At 37.6% G+C, this 15,406-nt stretch overlaps 1 protein-coding gene across 4 annotated transcripts in view; it reads left to right on the forward strand.

The window, feature by feature from the left end:
• The window catches only part of BLNK (B cell linker), a 98,100-nt gene extending 83,132 nt beyond the window's left edge, over positions 1-14,968 (forward strand). For 2 of the 4 annotated variants that reach the window (XM_070223625.1, XM_005602352.4), the window contains 7 exons: positions 555-597; positions 2,890-2,974; positions 3,401-3,432; positions 6,596-6,672; positions 7,493-7,576; positions 9,366-9,521; positions 14,217-14,968. In XM_070223625.1, the coding sequence (XP_070079726.1) occupies positions 555-597; positions 2,890-2,974; positions 3,401-3,432; positions 6,596-6,672; positions 7,493-7,576; positions 9,366-9,521; positions 14,217-14,336 (597 nt within the window). In that variant the 3' untranslated portion in view covers positions 14,337-14,968. Of the gene's footprint in view, positions 1-554; positions 598-2,889; positions 2,975-3,400; positions 3,433-6,595; positions 6,673-7,492; positions 7,577-9,365; positions 9,522-10,802 lie in introns of all 4 variants that reach the window. The other 2 variants (XM_070223618.1, XM_070223623.1) reach the window with 2 other exon arrangements.
• Positions 14,969-15,406: the final 438 nt, after the last annotated feature.

Below are 15,406 nucleotides of genomic sequence, written 5' to 3' on the forward strand. Positions count from 1 at the left end.
CCCCATGGGAGCGCCTGTGTCTGCTTCCCACTCTGTGGCCAGGGAGCTAATGGCTGACAATAGCATATCAGGCACACATAGGCCTGACTAAACTCAGATTCTGGCCAGAATTTTGGGAACCTCGGCCAGCCCACTATTCAAGAAAGCCCACCTTGACCCGGTACCTACTCTGTAGCCTGCCATTTACAATCACTTAGCAAACACCAAGAAGGAGGGGCCCAAGACTGAATCAGATGCCAGATTCCCACTGTGCAAGCACTGGTACCTGGCAGCTGCTGGGAGCCATGGTATTCACTGGCACTGTTGACAGCAGGGAGGTCCCCACACCAAGATGACACTGCACCTTCCATGACACACTTCCAGTCCATTGTCACTTCATGCAAAGTTGGGCTGGGGGTTGTGTGTTTTTAATTGTTGTTCTTCTGATTGAAGGAATAGCTATGTGTCAAAGAAATGCTCTCCCCAAATATTTATTTTAATAATATTGCTTTGGCTTTTATTTCCACATTTTTCATATTCCACAGTATTAAATATTCTTGCTTTTTTTTTAATAGACTCCAGTTGCCTCTCAACAGAATGCCTCGAGTGTTTGTGAAGGTAAGTCTATGTTATTTTGAAGGATGAGCATGTCTTCTAAAAGTTATTTTAATTAAGAATTTGTATGTAATTGCATTTCTAAATTTCTTTCGTTATTTATAAGGCTTTTGTAAATTGAAACTCAATTTTCTAAACAAAACGGCCTGCGCTTTGCAGTGAGTAGTGAGCCACAGAGCTGGTCGGAACCTGAGCTTGCTGGGCAACATCTTCGGGGTAGGCTACAGTCTACACGCCCCAAACCTGCCTGTTTGTAGACAGATATGACTTGCCAGACAGTGCCATGACCTTACATAGGTGAGAAGACTTATTTAGGGCCATTCACGTATCTTAGAACTAACAGTTTAGTGAAGGTAACGAAATTTTTAAAAATCTATTTATTTGAACAAGTTCTTTTGCTACGTTTTCAAAATAATGTTTTCTGAGTTCAAATGTCTGTCTTCTCAGTACATCTTCAAATGCCTTCCTTCTTTTGTTTTATCATAACCTAAAATCCTTACATATACTTTTTGTTAGAACTTTCCCATTTAAAAAAATACTTGTATTTGAAAAAATACAAGGGAAAAAAACAGAAAGAAGGAAGAATCATCCATAATCTTAGCACTCAAAACACTATATAGAAGTTAAAGTCCTGCACCCACTTAATTCCACACGAAAGTACCCAGTGTTACAAGCTTAGTGTTCTTCTCACCGTTTCCTGAGTTAATATGGGCACATCTACATAAAGTGTTCTGCTTTCTCTGATGATGGATGGTCCTTACCTTTTCTGAATGTGCACTATGACTCACCTGTCTGCTTTAAGTGCTCCACTGGGTTTTTCACATCTGTTTCCCGCATCTTTTTCCCCTGGGCTATTTCTGAACCATCACTGCCTTCTGCTGTCGTGCTTTCTTCTGCCTTTCCTTTGATGCTTTTGCCCTGCTATCCTTCCATTCCCTACAGTCTTCCGTGCCTGTTGAGCAGGGAGCTGGGAGTAATAGTGGAGCCTTTGGGTGAGCTTCTGCAGGAAGTAAGTACAAGCCTGTGCAAATATCCTGCCTTCGGGGGCCTCTGAAATCCAGCAGAGAAGGGGCTTATGGCATGCCCCGTGCAGCTTGGGTGTCCTCATTCCCAAAGGGCTCCCAGTGCAGGAGCTTGGCATGCCATCTCTTTTGTGACTTAGTTCAAGAGCAGAGACAATGGCCATCCAAACCCAAAGCCATGAGTGGCCTCTTCTGGCCTAGGAAGGAAGCCTCCAGCATGGCAGGGGCAACGCAGGTGTGGTCAAAGCTCATCAGGCTGTGGGTACCTAGCGTGTTCCTTGTCTTTCCTTCTGAAATTATCAAGTCGTAAAGTCGTGAACAAAACACCTCACATGGCGGCTCAAAGTAAATTGCCACAAATGTGAAACACGATCTTCAGAGGTTCAAGCCTTCTGAATTTCGCTACACCACAAGAAACCCTGAAGTCTATCTTATTATCTGTTTGAATCTTTGAGTTCTTACTGCTGTTATTCCTTTTGGGTTCCTGTAACGGGAGATCAATAGTTCTGCACCTTTCTTCCCTGCGGGCGGACATACTCATAGACATACCCAGATCTTAACACACCCTAGACCAAATTTGAGAGAGAATAAAGCATTAAAATAATTTATAATCACATTTATCAATGGTTCAGCAGTAAAGTTCACTACGGGCTTCAACATAAATTTCTTACATTTCAGGTTATGCCCATTTCCCTGTGTACCAGTTACAACTCCACCCCTTCCTCTCCCACTCAGGAAAACACAGTGAAATGCAAGTGAGATCAACATTATTCTAAAGATACCCTTGAATTTGCTCAATTAATTTTTCAAAAAGAGTAGATCATTTGCAAACTCTGATATTTTACCTCTTATCCGTAAGAAATGATTTATACCACATCTTATGACTAATGAAGATACACCGGGGTGTTGTAAGACCTGTGTGGAGCCACATAGAAAGCAGGGGTGGCTAAAATGTGTTCATTTTCTGACTCCCACCTGTACTCACACACTTAAAGGTCCAGACCCCAAGGGTTCAGTCCCCATGTACATTGCCAAGGGGTGACTGCAGAGGTGGCAGGGTGTGCCTGTAACGCTGCTGGGAAGGAGTCCTGGTCCTAATAGCACAAACACATCCCCAGACTGACAGGTGCACAAATGGATTACATCCTGGTGAAAGACAAGTTTGTGGGAAGACATCTGACCAAATCTGGTTCGTCTCAGTTGATGTTGCTGGGTTTGGGCATGGGGACAGACGTTTCACTCTAATCCTAATATGAGAATTTTCTTAATGCAGAAAAACCTATACCTGCTGAACGCCACCGAGGGTCTAGTCACAGACAAGAAAATATGCCATCACCTGTGTTTCCTCCTGCCCAGAAGTAAGAATCCTTTCCTTTAAAACTAAATTTCCTCGATGCCTGCATTGTTACACTGCACAGTGACACAGGCTGCTAGTGCTTGGTAAAGATCTGATATTTCATTGCTTTGCAATTAAATTTAAAAAGGTATTAAGTAGGTAACAACTTTAAAAGAACTGTTTAGAATCGCAGAAACCTAATACTCAGGTTAATTATCAGGCTTAACTAAAATCTAACACTTTAGTCAAGTCTACTCCTTTCAAAAACCCAAGGGAACAATTTACTTATCTTGAAGGTTTTGGTGCCCCTCCTATCTTTAGATATGTTTTGTTGACCATTTGTGTTGACTCCTTTGTAATGTTCCTTTAGAGCATCTTCAGTGCAAACAAAAAGTCAAGCTTAATTTTGTGCTTTGCCTTTTAATTAATCTGAAATTCTTCCTTTCAGACAAATTCATCAAAAACCCATACCTCTGCCAAGTAAGTACAATGAAGTCCTGAAGAGCAGTATCAGGTAGTGGTTAAGGTCAGATCTTCGTGTCTGAGCCATCCAGGATCTAACACAACACTGCCACTTCCAGCTGGAGAATCTCAGTATCCTCTCTGGCTTGTTTCCTCATCTGTAAAATGGGGCCAAGAATATTTATTCCATAGAGTTGTTTTGAAAAGTTAATAGATTTGAGATAACTTTTACTTTTTTCTTTTTTACTATTGATTGAATATTTTACTGGTCATCTTTTACTTATTTATTTATTTATTTTTACAAAAACAACAGAACTGTTTTCACAATAAGAAGAGTAAGTAAAACAACATATGGGCAGTACCTAGTATAGTGCTTGGTACACAGAAGGTCTTCAATAGATGAAAGCTATTTAAATTAAATCTAAAATACATTTTAATGATCATAAAATACATCTACAAAAGGTACCCTGAAAAGAAGATTTGGCAAATATCTGGATAATTTTCCCAGGGCAGACAATACATCACCCTGAAAATATATGAAGTCAGGCTTGCAGAACATAACTGCCCAAACCTTGGTTTGCTTTCTACTAAAATTTCAAATTCCAAATTTTAATTTAAAATTCTAAACACAAAATGAAAATGCTTTGGCTATAGAAATTTTATTTTTCCTTATGGAAACCTCTATTATACCTTTTATTGTTTTTCAACCCAAGTCATTCTTTCAGTTGACAAATATTTATTGACCATCTGCCATGTGCCAGGCGCTGTTCTAGACAGGGGATACAGCAGTGAATAAAACAGAGTCCCTGCCCTATGAAGCTTCTATTCTGCTGGAGGAGACAGGAGAAATAAACAATAGATAAGTCATATAATGTCAGGTAAATGCTTAAGGGCTATAAAGAATAACAAAGCAAGTTGGCGGAGATGGGGTCACAGAGAATCCTGGAGGCAGTGAGGGCTGCCATCTTAGATGAGGTGGTCAGGGAAACCTCATCTGTAAAATGGGGTCAAATAGCTCCTCGCATAAAGGGCCAATGTGAGGACAAAATGCGCTAAGATGTGGCTCAATAAAACAGAATAGGACTGGCACATATTCAGGGATCAGACAATGTCAGCCTTGAATTCCCCCAGCTGCACAAACGGCAGAAACCGCCAACCACCTTGTACCGTGTGCTGTGGGAGAGCCTGACCACCCGCCCTCCTTTGCTGTTCCCACTGGGCGTACCATCCCTTCCCTCATACCCAACCTTGCTGGGGCTGCCAGGCCCTCACTGGTCCCTCCTGTTACAACGGTGGCTTTCTCCTTTGAACACCCAGGCTCTGTCATCTGAAGTACTTAGTTCATCTAAGCCTGTCTCTCCTGCAGACTTCCCCTCCTAATAAAGGACAACTGGTTGCTCTGGTTAAAAACCTTAGAGTCACCCATGACTCTTCACTTGCTTTCTTCACATGCCTTCCAGCTAAATATATTCCTTCAAAATATATCTGGAATTCAGCATTCTCACTGCTTCCACTGATGCCGTCTGTTCCAAGCCACTATCATCTCCTTCCTGGAGTTGCAAGAAGAGCAAACTGCCCTCCTCTCTCTGCCCTTGCCCCTTCTATCTGTTTCCAGCCTTGCAGCCAAGAGTGACCTTGTTCAAAGACAGGCAGATCACATTACTACTCTGTTCAAAACTCTCTCCAAAAGCTTCCTGTATCATGCTTGTTAAAGCTCAAGTCATGCTAAGGGGTCCACCAGGTCACAAATCAGGTGCCTTCATGACCTCCTGTCTGGCTTTATCCCTTATTCCTCCTCCTTTTCTCATTGCACTCTGGGCAGGGTGGCCTCCTCTCCATTCCTCAGGTATGCCAGGCTCTTGCATTTACTGTTCCCTGTACCTGGAACATTCTTTCATGAGATAGCCACATGCCTCCTCCCTCTCCACCTGCAGATCTTACCCAAGTGTCCCCTCAGTGAGGCCTGTACTACTTGTCCAAGGCCATCCCCAACCCACTTTCCTGCTTATTTTTCTCCATAGCACTCATGACTCTGCAGCAGTGTATATGCATTGACTTATGTCTTCATTGCCTCTCTCACTCCATTGAAATTTGAGCTCCAAGAGGGCAGGGAATTTTGCTGTTTTGTTGACTGCTGTATATTCCCAATGATCACAATGCTCAGCAAGGCGCACAATGATGAATGAATGAATGAATGAATACTAATGAATGTTAAGTAGTTTCTCTATTTCATGTGTCTTCATAATTAAACTGTAAACTCCTTGAGGGAGTTTATGCCTTAAGGTAGCAATTCTCAAATATTTTGGTCTCAGGAGCATTTTAACACTCCTAAAATTATTGCAGACCAAAAGCACTTTGGTTTACATGTTTCTTTTTATTGATATTTAATGTATTAATCAAAACAGACATTTAAAACATATTTATTAATCTACTTTTAAAATATTAAACTCATTGCATGTTGATATAAATAGTATATTTTTATGAAAAATAGCTATTTCCCAAACAAAAACAATTTAATAGGGAGAGTGGTATTGTTTTACATTTTTTAAGTCCCTTTAATGCCTGGAGTAGCAGCGACAGCTGGATTCTCATATCTGCTTCTACATTCAATCTGTTGCAATATGTTTTTCTGGTTGAAGTACATGAAGAAAATTGGGCTTCACAAAGATATGCGTTTGGAAAAGACCTTGCAAACATCCTGAAAGGATCTTGGGTATTCCTGGGGTCCTCACCCCACACTTTCAGGAACATTGCTTCTTCTTCTTCTTCTTCTTCTTCTTTTTGTGAGGAAGATTGGCCGTGAGCTAACATCTGTTACCAATCTTCCTCTTTACACTTGAGGAAGATTGTTACTGAACTAACATCTGTGGCAGTCTTCCTCCATTTTGTATGTGGGACACTGCCACAGCATGGCCTGATGAGCGGTTCATAGGTCCTCGCCAGGATTTGAACCTGCGAACCCTGGGCCACTGAAACAGCGTGTGCAAACTTAACCACTATGCCACAGGGCCAGCTCTGAGAACCATTGCTCTTAAGGATCTTTTGGTGTCTGTGTGATTTTTTATGTGTATGATTTTTCAGTGTGTGTGTCCCCTGGAGCACCTAGCACAATGTTGAGGTATAGGCATAGTAACTGCTCAAGATTTAATGAAGATCCATGGATTTTTCAAATCCCTTTCAGGATTTCCAGAAGGGGGAAGTCCAACCGTGGACGGCCCATTACCTGGCTTTTCATCTAATTCTAATTTGTCAGAACAGGTATGAAATGAACTCTTATTGTTACCAGTAAACTGCAGAAAAGGGCATGTCATCTTGTAAGAGAGAGTTTGGAGTGAAGCTTGAGAACAGACTATATTTTAAGTCAGCTTGTGAGTTGTCATTTGCTGATGGGTACAGAGTACATTTTTATTTTCAATGATTAAGACCTTGCTCCATTTATTCCAATTTGTATTCCAGATGCCCTAAATAACAATTCGTGTTTTTTCTAGCAAAGAAGTGTGCTGTTTTTATTGTTCTTTCTCTCACATGGATTCTATTTAAACTATGTAATTTTCTCAGAATAGATCTGTGGAAGCACATGATATCAAAACACCTAGAACAACACAGTTTAAAAAAAGGAAAAGGGCTCTGTGTGCCCTTGGGCAAGTCTCTCTAAGCTTTCTCAAGGATGAGAGCATGTATCCTTCTTGCCTTCAAAGTGGTTACAAGAATCAAATAAGATAATATTTGTAAAAACACCTTGATAACTATAAAGTGCTCCACAAGGCAGCAACAATAAGATCATGATGGAAAGAGACATTATAGCTTATTTAGGAGAAAGGAATAAATGGTACAGAAATCCAGCAGGATTTAGATCTTATGTTCAAGTACTAACATTAGCAGCTAAGGCCAAGTGGGAAAAAAAGTCAACTACATAATCCTGTGATTGATCAAAGGAAGCATAAAACTCATTTTCAAGCTACTGGTCCAAATGTAATTAGGCCTGTCTTGGTAATGCAAAATGGGACTTTGTTTTTAATGCACAGGAGGTATGGTGTGATTGAAGGCCCATCTCATGCTTAACAATGCTGTTTCATAGGAAGCTGACGTTCACTGTAAGCCATGGTATGCTGGTGCCTGTGATCGAAAGTCTGCTGAAGAGGCACTATACAGATCAAACAAGGTTTGACCATTTTAAAATCTCATATTCTGCCCTTAGACTATACTAGGCACAGTTGTCATCCTGATAATGTGCAATTAAATAGTTGCAACAATTATGAATGCAGGGATCTTTTATCTTTACTTAGTCAAGAGGAGTTGCCATCCCCTCCTCTCTTTCAAGCATCTCCCTCTTTGTTCCTCCATCTCATTTCCACCTGTCCTTTCATCTCTGTGGGATCCAGAGGCTCCACTGCTCTCCAGACAGTGGGAGAGAAGAAGGCTCCGGGGGGAGATCTCCAGAAGGCTTGGTGCCTCATGAGATCCATCCAAGAGTGAGAAGTAACAGGCTATTTTGGATCAATGCATGAGATAGAAGATTGAGGTCAAGATGGCAAAAAGTATCTGGAAACACATTTTTTGGAGAGTCCAATTTATATACTGTGTTTAGACACTCTTGTTTTAGTCCTAGTTCTGCAATTAAACATATTAAATGTTCTCCATCAGGCCCTTTGCTGGCTTCCCCGGTTCTCTCTTTTTGTCTGAGGAAGCTCACCTTGTAGTAGATTCTCAGGAAGGACTGTGTTTTCACTGTTTCCTGTGCTCTTGCACATTCAAAACTATTTTTCATAGCCTGATACCTGGAGGAAATCTTGGCTGGATATAAAATCTTTGGTTTGAGTTTTTAAAAGTGTTGCTCTGCTGGATTGCCTTGTTCTCTCTGCTGCTTTTGAGAGTCTAATGCTAATGTTATTTTCTTGCCCTTATAAATAATTTGATATTTTAATCTCAAGGCTCTATAGGCTTTTTGTTTTTAAAGCCTTATTGTTTTGCCAGAATATATCTCTGAGTTGATTTCCAGGTCAATTTTTTCAGATAGATGGAAGCCCTTTCAACATGTACATTTAAGTTTTCTCTTATTTCCAATACATTTTCTTAAATTAGTCTTAAAGAGTCTCCATCATTTTGGATGTTCCATCATTTTGTTTTTCTTCTTCAAGGCCTCAAATTACATGCGTTTTGGACCTTTTTGGTCTTTCTTTCATTCCACCCACTCTGACCCTATTGTACTTCTTGCTTTAATCTTTTTCTTTTTCTGTCTTGGTTGTTCCATGCCTTCCTCTGGTCATTTATTAGTCTTCATTTGAGGCTGTTTTCCCTTGGGCATCTTGTGATTTCTTCTTCATTTCTGAGATAGGTTTGTCTTTCTCTTCAATTTCTCTCCTGAGTTGGATTGAAACTCTGGTTGCATTTCTTCTTCCTGCTTTTGTCCATTTTTTTGTTCCTAATTTTTGAATTTATGCTTCTAGAATATTTTATAAAATATATAATTAAATTTAAAATGTGTTATGGGTTTTTTTCTGCTCCTATTCGAGTTTTTGGGGAGAAAATTTTTATGAGCTGAAATGTTTTGATTCTCAATTTCTGCTTCCTTCTTATAATACTTTTGAATGGCATTTGTTTTGATCTTTTTTTATTCATAGGCAACTTGTGGACAGAGTTCCTGGTTTAAGAGTGCTCTCTAGGTTTGATCTTAATGTGTCCTTTCACACGTTTCTAAATCCCATAAACATAATGTCTTATTTACTGCATCAAAAGCTAGCATTGACCTCACCCAGGATTTTCTATAAGTATATATTTTACTGAAGTATTTTCTTGGAAAATAATAAAACAAACTCTAATTAATAAAAAAAAATCATATAAATAAATAATTACCTTTTGAATATAATATAGATATTTTTCATAAACTGATTTCTAACCTGTGGAAATATAAGTACTAGTAACCATAATTATGCTTTCCTTTTAATAAACAGGATGGATCATTTCTTATTCGGAAAAGCTCTGGCCATGATTCCAAACAGCCATATACACTAGTTGTATTCTTTAATAAGCGAGTATATAATATCCCTGTGCGATTTATTGAAGCAACAAAACAGTATGCTTTGGGCAGGAAGAAAAATGGTGAAGAGGTCAGTAATTTGTCTTTTAATCCAATTCTATAACTCTATATTGAGCACAATGGCATCATATTGTATTAGGTGCTAGAGATGAGAAGAAAGGATGCAAGAATATTTGGTACAAGGCTTGCATACATGTCGTAAATAGAGGACAAGATAAAATAATATGTTCAGGCCATATATTCTATGAGAGAACAGAAAGGATTTAAGACTCACGTGATGTGAAGGCTACATCTTAGTCCTTTTATCCTGTTACTTAGGGGGATCAGTCTGATTCAGTGTTTCAGTCCAGGGGGACATAGAAATCAAGGTTGAAACGTCAAGTAGAATTAATATTGTAAGAATCAAGGTCAGTGTTCAGAGCTCCTAAGTTAAGAACTAGGATCTCAGCTCAAGTACAAAGGTAGATTACCAGGTAAGGATCAGAGGAGATGCAGAAACTTGAGTTGAAAAATTAGACTATAGCCCTTGGACCAAAATGAGCTTTTGGGTCTGCAGCAAGAAAAAAGCATTACAATAGGTCTTGAATATTAACCAAACATGAATATAAACTCCTTTTTAATCTGTACCAAACTCAGTGCTTACCATATCTCCATTTAGCCAGCTTGTTCACATAAGTGAGCCCTGAAACATGGGCTGGAGTAATCCATGAATGGTCAGAAAGGGAGTGATATTTATTCTGTTCTTAAGTGATGCATTGAATTTGAATAGGTAGAATGAAGGTTGGAGGAGATGAGACGGAGAAAAGTGAAAAGAACACTCTAAGCAGAGAAAATAGCATTTAAAAAGTTCAAGTTAAGAAATACTTATTTTCAATACTCCTTCAGAAAGAACTACATCCATTCCAGACCCAGCACTAGGTAGAAAGTGTTTGAATTGTTAAAAAGTGTCATAATTGCTGAAGTGTCTGTCTTCTCCACTAGATGAGGCCAGGTCCTAGACTATGTCTTGTTCATCTCTGTATTTCCAGAACCATAGCACAATAGCTGCTTTCAGTGGATGCTTGATAAGCACTTATTAAATGAATGAACTGATTTGTTGATTGAAGCATTTGTAAAACAAACTGATAAGATCGTGTGTCAATGAGTGTGCTCTTTATTTTGCTTTTTTAAAAAAATTGTGGTAAAAAACACATACCATAAAATTTACCATATTAACTATTTTAAGTGTACAGTTTAGTAGTGTTAAGTATATTTACAATGTTGTGAAACAGATCTCCAGAAGTTTTTCATCTTGCATATCTGAAACTCTATACTCGTTGAACAATAACTCCTCTTTGTCCATTCCCCCCAGTTGGCAACCACCATTCTGCTTTCTATGAATTTGACAACTATAGATGCTTCATATAAGCGGGATCATACAAAGTTTGTGTTTTTTGATTGGCTTATTTCATGTCGCACAATATATCCTCAAGGTTCATCCACATTGTAGCATGTGGCAGGATTTCTTTCCTTTTTGAGGCTGTGTAGTATTCCAGTGTATTATATACCACAATCTGTTTATCCATTCATCTATTGGTGGACGTTTGGGTTGCTTCTACCTCTTGGCTATTGTAAATAGTGCTGCTATTAACATGAGTGTACAATATCTCTTTGAGGTCCTGCTTTCAATTCTTCTGGATATATATCTAGAAGTGGGATTGCTGGATCATATGGTAGTTCTAGTTTTAATTTTTTGAGGAACCACCATATTGTTTCCCATAGTGATTGCATCATTTTACAACCCTACCAACAGTGCACAAGTGTTCCAACTTTTCCACATCCCTGCCAACACTTGTTATTTTCTGGGTTTTTTAAATAGTACCTATCCTAATGGGTGAGAGGTGATATCTCATTGTGGTTTTGATTTGCATTTCTCTGAGGATTAGTGATGTTGAGCATCTTTTCATACGCTTGTTGGCCATTTGTATGTTATCTTTGGAGAAATGTCTATTCAAGTCCTTTGCCCATTTTAAAATCAAGTTATTTGATCTTTTGTTGTGAGCTGTAGGAATCCTTTATATATTCTGGATATTAACCCCTTATCAGATATATGATTTGCAAACATTTTCCCCCATTCCATAGGTTGCCTTTTCACTCCATTGATTGTGACCTTAGATGAACAAAAGTTTTTAAGTTTGATGTAGTCCTATTTATTTTTGTTTTTGTTGCCTGTGCTTTTGGTGTCATATTCAAGAAATTATTGCCAAATATAATCTCATGAAGCTTTTCCCCTATGTTTTCTTCTAGGAGTTTTATAGTTTGGGGTTTTGTTTTGCTTTTAATAAAGTTTCAGATAGTTAGAAAATGCAAAACTCTTAAATATGAAAACCTGAAACACTGATCAAGACCAAACTTGGGTTTTAAAATATAGATTGATTATCATTTAACATCAGTTAAACTTTAACAGAACTGTCTGCTTTTCCCTCCTCACAAAAACCTTCATTCTCACTGAAACCTTTATCTGACAAATCATTTTAAAATAATGCTCTTCAGTAGTAATCAGTAGTAGGAAATGGTGCTGATCTCAGTAGGACAGAGTGACTTTGGATGGATGGTTTCATTCTAAAGACTCCTCACGGCTCCAGTACTTCTATCAGAGGCTTAAGGGTAGATGAGGGAGCTGTCCCGTTTAGAGGTCCTGAAATTCTCTCATATAAATTTTGAGCTCTCAGACGGCCTCTGGACTTCTTTGTCCTGCTAGGAAACTCTGGTAAACAGGGATTCCTCTTGGCCTAAAGAATCTTCATCCCTACCTCAGAATGAATAGATCAGAACTTCACCCCACTCCCCACATATGCAGCCTATGAATACCAAATTAAGTAGTATATTATTATAATGGCACCAGGAAGTCCTAATAGAGTCTATTAAAACTCTTACTTAAATTATCTATCATAGAAAGATTATTTCTCCCATATACTGAATATTTTAATGGAAAATGAAAATTTTGGTAACATGATGTCAATTATGTGGATATTTTGAAAAGTCTGTTTGTCTGTATTTGTGTTTGCGTGTAAGTGGGTAGAAAAAATAAACAATTGATTAACTGTTTAACTCTTTTATGCAATTGTTTTGGCATTATGTAGACATAGTATTGAGTAATTTTATAGCTTTCACATCTGTTTGCTTTATTTTATTGACTATGAGACTTTGAGGTATAAAACAAGTTATTTTTCTGTGCATGTATGAATATCTCAAATATACTGAATTAGTGTAGAGGGGGAAAAAAAGAGCACTGAGGGGAAACTGCAACTAACTTATGCCCAATTCTTCATCCAAAATAATCACAAATATGCCTCAACTCCACTCCCTACCTCAAACATTTCAATCCTCAAGCACTGCAACAAAGCAAAACTCAATAATATGCAGGGACTAGAAGGACAAAATGAGATGTTTGTTTGCATAAATATAGCAACTCTTGCCTATGTTTGCTGGGTTCAAAGCACACTTTTTCACTTGGAATCCACTTCAAAGAGATTGCGCTATTTCATTTCCTGATTCTTTAGTCCATCAATTTAACTTCCAGCTGCATTCAGTTTAGCAACATGCTATGCCAAACAAACAGAATGAATGTCTTTATATCATAAAAGAACTTCAATGGCAATTGCAAGAGGGCTGAATGATTGAAGAGAAAGAAAGATGTAAAGACTAAAGGTATTTGAAGGTCCCTGTGTCTCACCTCTCCTCCATGACCTAATATTCAGATAGCCAATTATCTAAAAGACGAGTGGTATTTCATTTTAAAAGCTTGACCAGTATTCTGAATACTTTACTTTATTCAATACGTAGAAATTTGGAAGCTACCCAAATAATTAATAAAGACAAAGAGATTTTTATTCCAGATGTTTGTCTTTATATGAAAAATTAAAAGACAAAAAAATCAATTTGTGATAATTGCTAAATTTATGGCACTGTTGCAAAACAATTACCACTTTTTAAAAAATGACTCTGGATGCATTTATTTAATGATTGTGAGCCTGTAACACTTTTGTGTAATCTATGCATTTTATTTCATGGTCTGTGTTAGATTTATTTTATCTTTCATTTTAAACATTGATCATTTTTTCAGAAAAAAATTGTGATAACCTTAAATTAAAACCCATAGACAATAGAAATTAATATGTGGAAAAATAAATATGTATGATAAGAGCCTACCATGAAATTCCATTATTAATTAGGCACCAATTTAGCTCTAAACTTACTGGGAGCCAAAGCAAAAATAGAAATGTGAGGGTTTATAAAGTTTTCCTTATTTATTCAAAAAAGAAAATGAAAACAAACATGAATTAACTGGGAAATAACTCTGTCCTCACATGAAATTCTAAGGTTAATTTTTCCATCAGTCCTTGTATCTAAGACTTGTGCAACATACCAGATAATCTATGTTTTGTAAAGAATGTAGAGAAATTCAATGTATAACAGTTTTATAACTGACACTAAATAAAAAACAAAATATTAAAATATTACATCATAATTCAATGGAGAAATTTCTCTAAGTAGTTACATGAATTGAGCTGTCAGTTGTACTTTTAGTCTTACTGTATATAGGAGAAGCCAAGGTCTACCACCTTGAAGGTTACAGCCTTTGTTAAATTAGACTTTTTTGGCTAGAATGTCAGCTGGAACCTAGTAATTTTGACTAACCTGAGAAAGTGGGAGAAGATGGGAGGAGTGGAGCTCGAGGTTAACATAAATGCCAATGTATAATTCATCTGTTTTCTTGCTCTAGTACTTTGGAAGTGTTGCTGAAATTATCAAGAATCATCAACATAGTCCCCTGGTTCTTATCGACAGTCAAAATAACACAAAAGATTCCACAAGACTGAAATACGCAGTTAAAGTTTCATAAATTAAAAAAAAAAGTCAACATCATTGCTTCAGACATTTCCCCTATTTCTACTTTTGAGAAAAAGTCCCAAAACTTCATATTTTGGATTATGAGCCATCCAGTAATAAAACAGAAGATGGAGGCAGCTATTGAGGTGGTCATCCATTTCTTTACAAGAAGCTCAGACGAACTTGTTCTATTGCCTGACCTGATGAACTGTTAATATCTGGTGAGGTTGACTCATCATGCTACTAATCTCCAAATAAATGTCTTTATTTAAAGTAAACAAGTGTAAAGCATTTTCAGTCATGTAAAAAAATAGGACTCTATTTTCTAAATGAGAAAAGAATACTCCTGGAGAAAAAAAAGCTGCTAGAAATTTAAGCCACCACAATGGTCACTGGTGCACTAATGTAACTAGGATGTCTACTGTCAATGCTTGACAATTATGTCTTGGTTAAAATTTTAATGTCTAGAAAATAAAAGATAGGTAATGTATGATGTTTATAAGTACAGATAAGAGGGATGTAATGGTTCCTTTTTGTGAGTGCTCCCAACCACGGGAGATGTATAGAGATATGAATTTTCCAGAAGTTTTTGTCCATGATTATGTTGTTAGCTTTGCTTATTAAATAAAATTATACCCTCTTTGATCTTCATGTCTATTAAATGGACCCTAAACTTGATATGAGGTTTAAAGTGGGATGAGAGCAAAACTAGACTAAAAGCCTAGGGAAACACCCCACAGAACAAGAGCAGAAAAACAGACATTGATGAACACTAAGGAATAAGAGAGATACCATTGTGAGCAGCCATATCCAAGGGCTTAGATCACCCCAGAAATGTATTATACTTTGTCATATCAAAGCTTTTTATTCTACTATGTATACTTTAGACAACACTGAAATGATAAACAACTAATTAAGATAAATCTAATAATTAAATGAGGAACGTACTTGATCACTGAATAAGATCCCAGTCTCTAAAAGGATTTTGAAAGGCTAGAGGCTAATGATTTCAGAATAACTCACAGACTCACTTGTTAAGATAATTGTAATTTTAAATATCACATACTTTCATGATTACTATTT

This window comes from Equus caballus, chromosome 1, assembly GCF_041296265.1.
Source record: "Equus caballus isolate H_3958 breed thoroughbred chromosome 1, TB-T2T, whole genome shotgun sequence".
Classification (NCBI taxonomy): domain Eukaryota; kingdom Metazoa; phylum Chordata; class Mammalia; order Perissodactyla; family Equidae; genus Equus; species Equus caballus.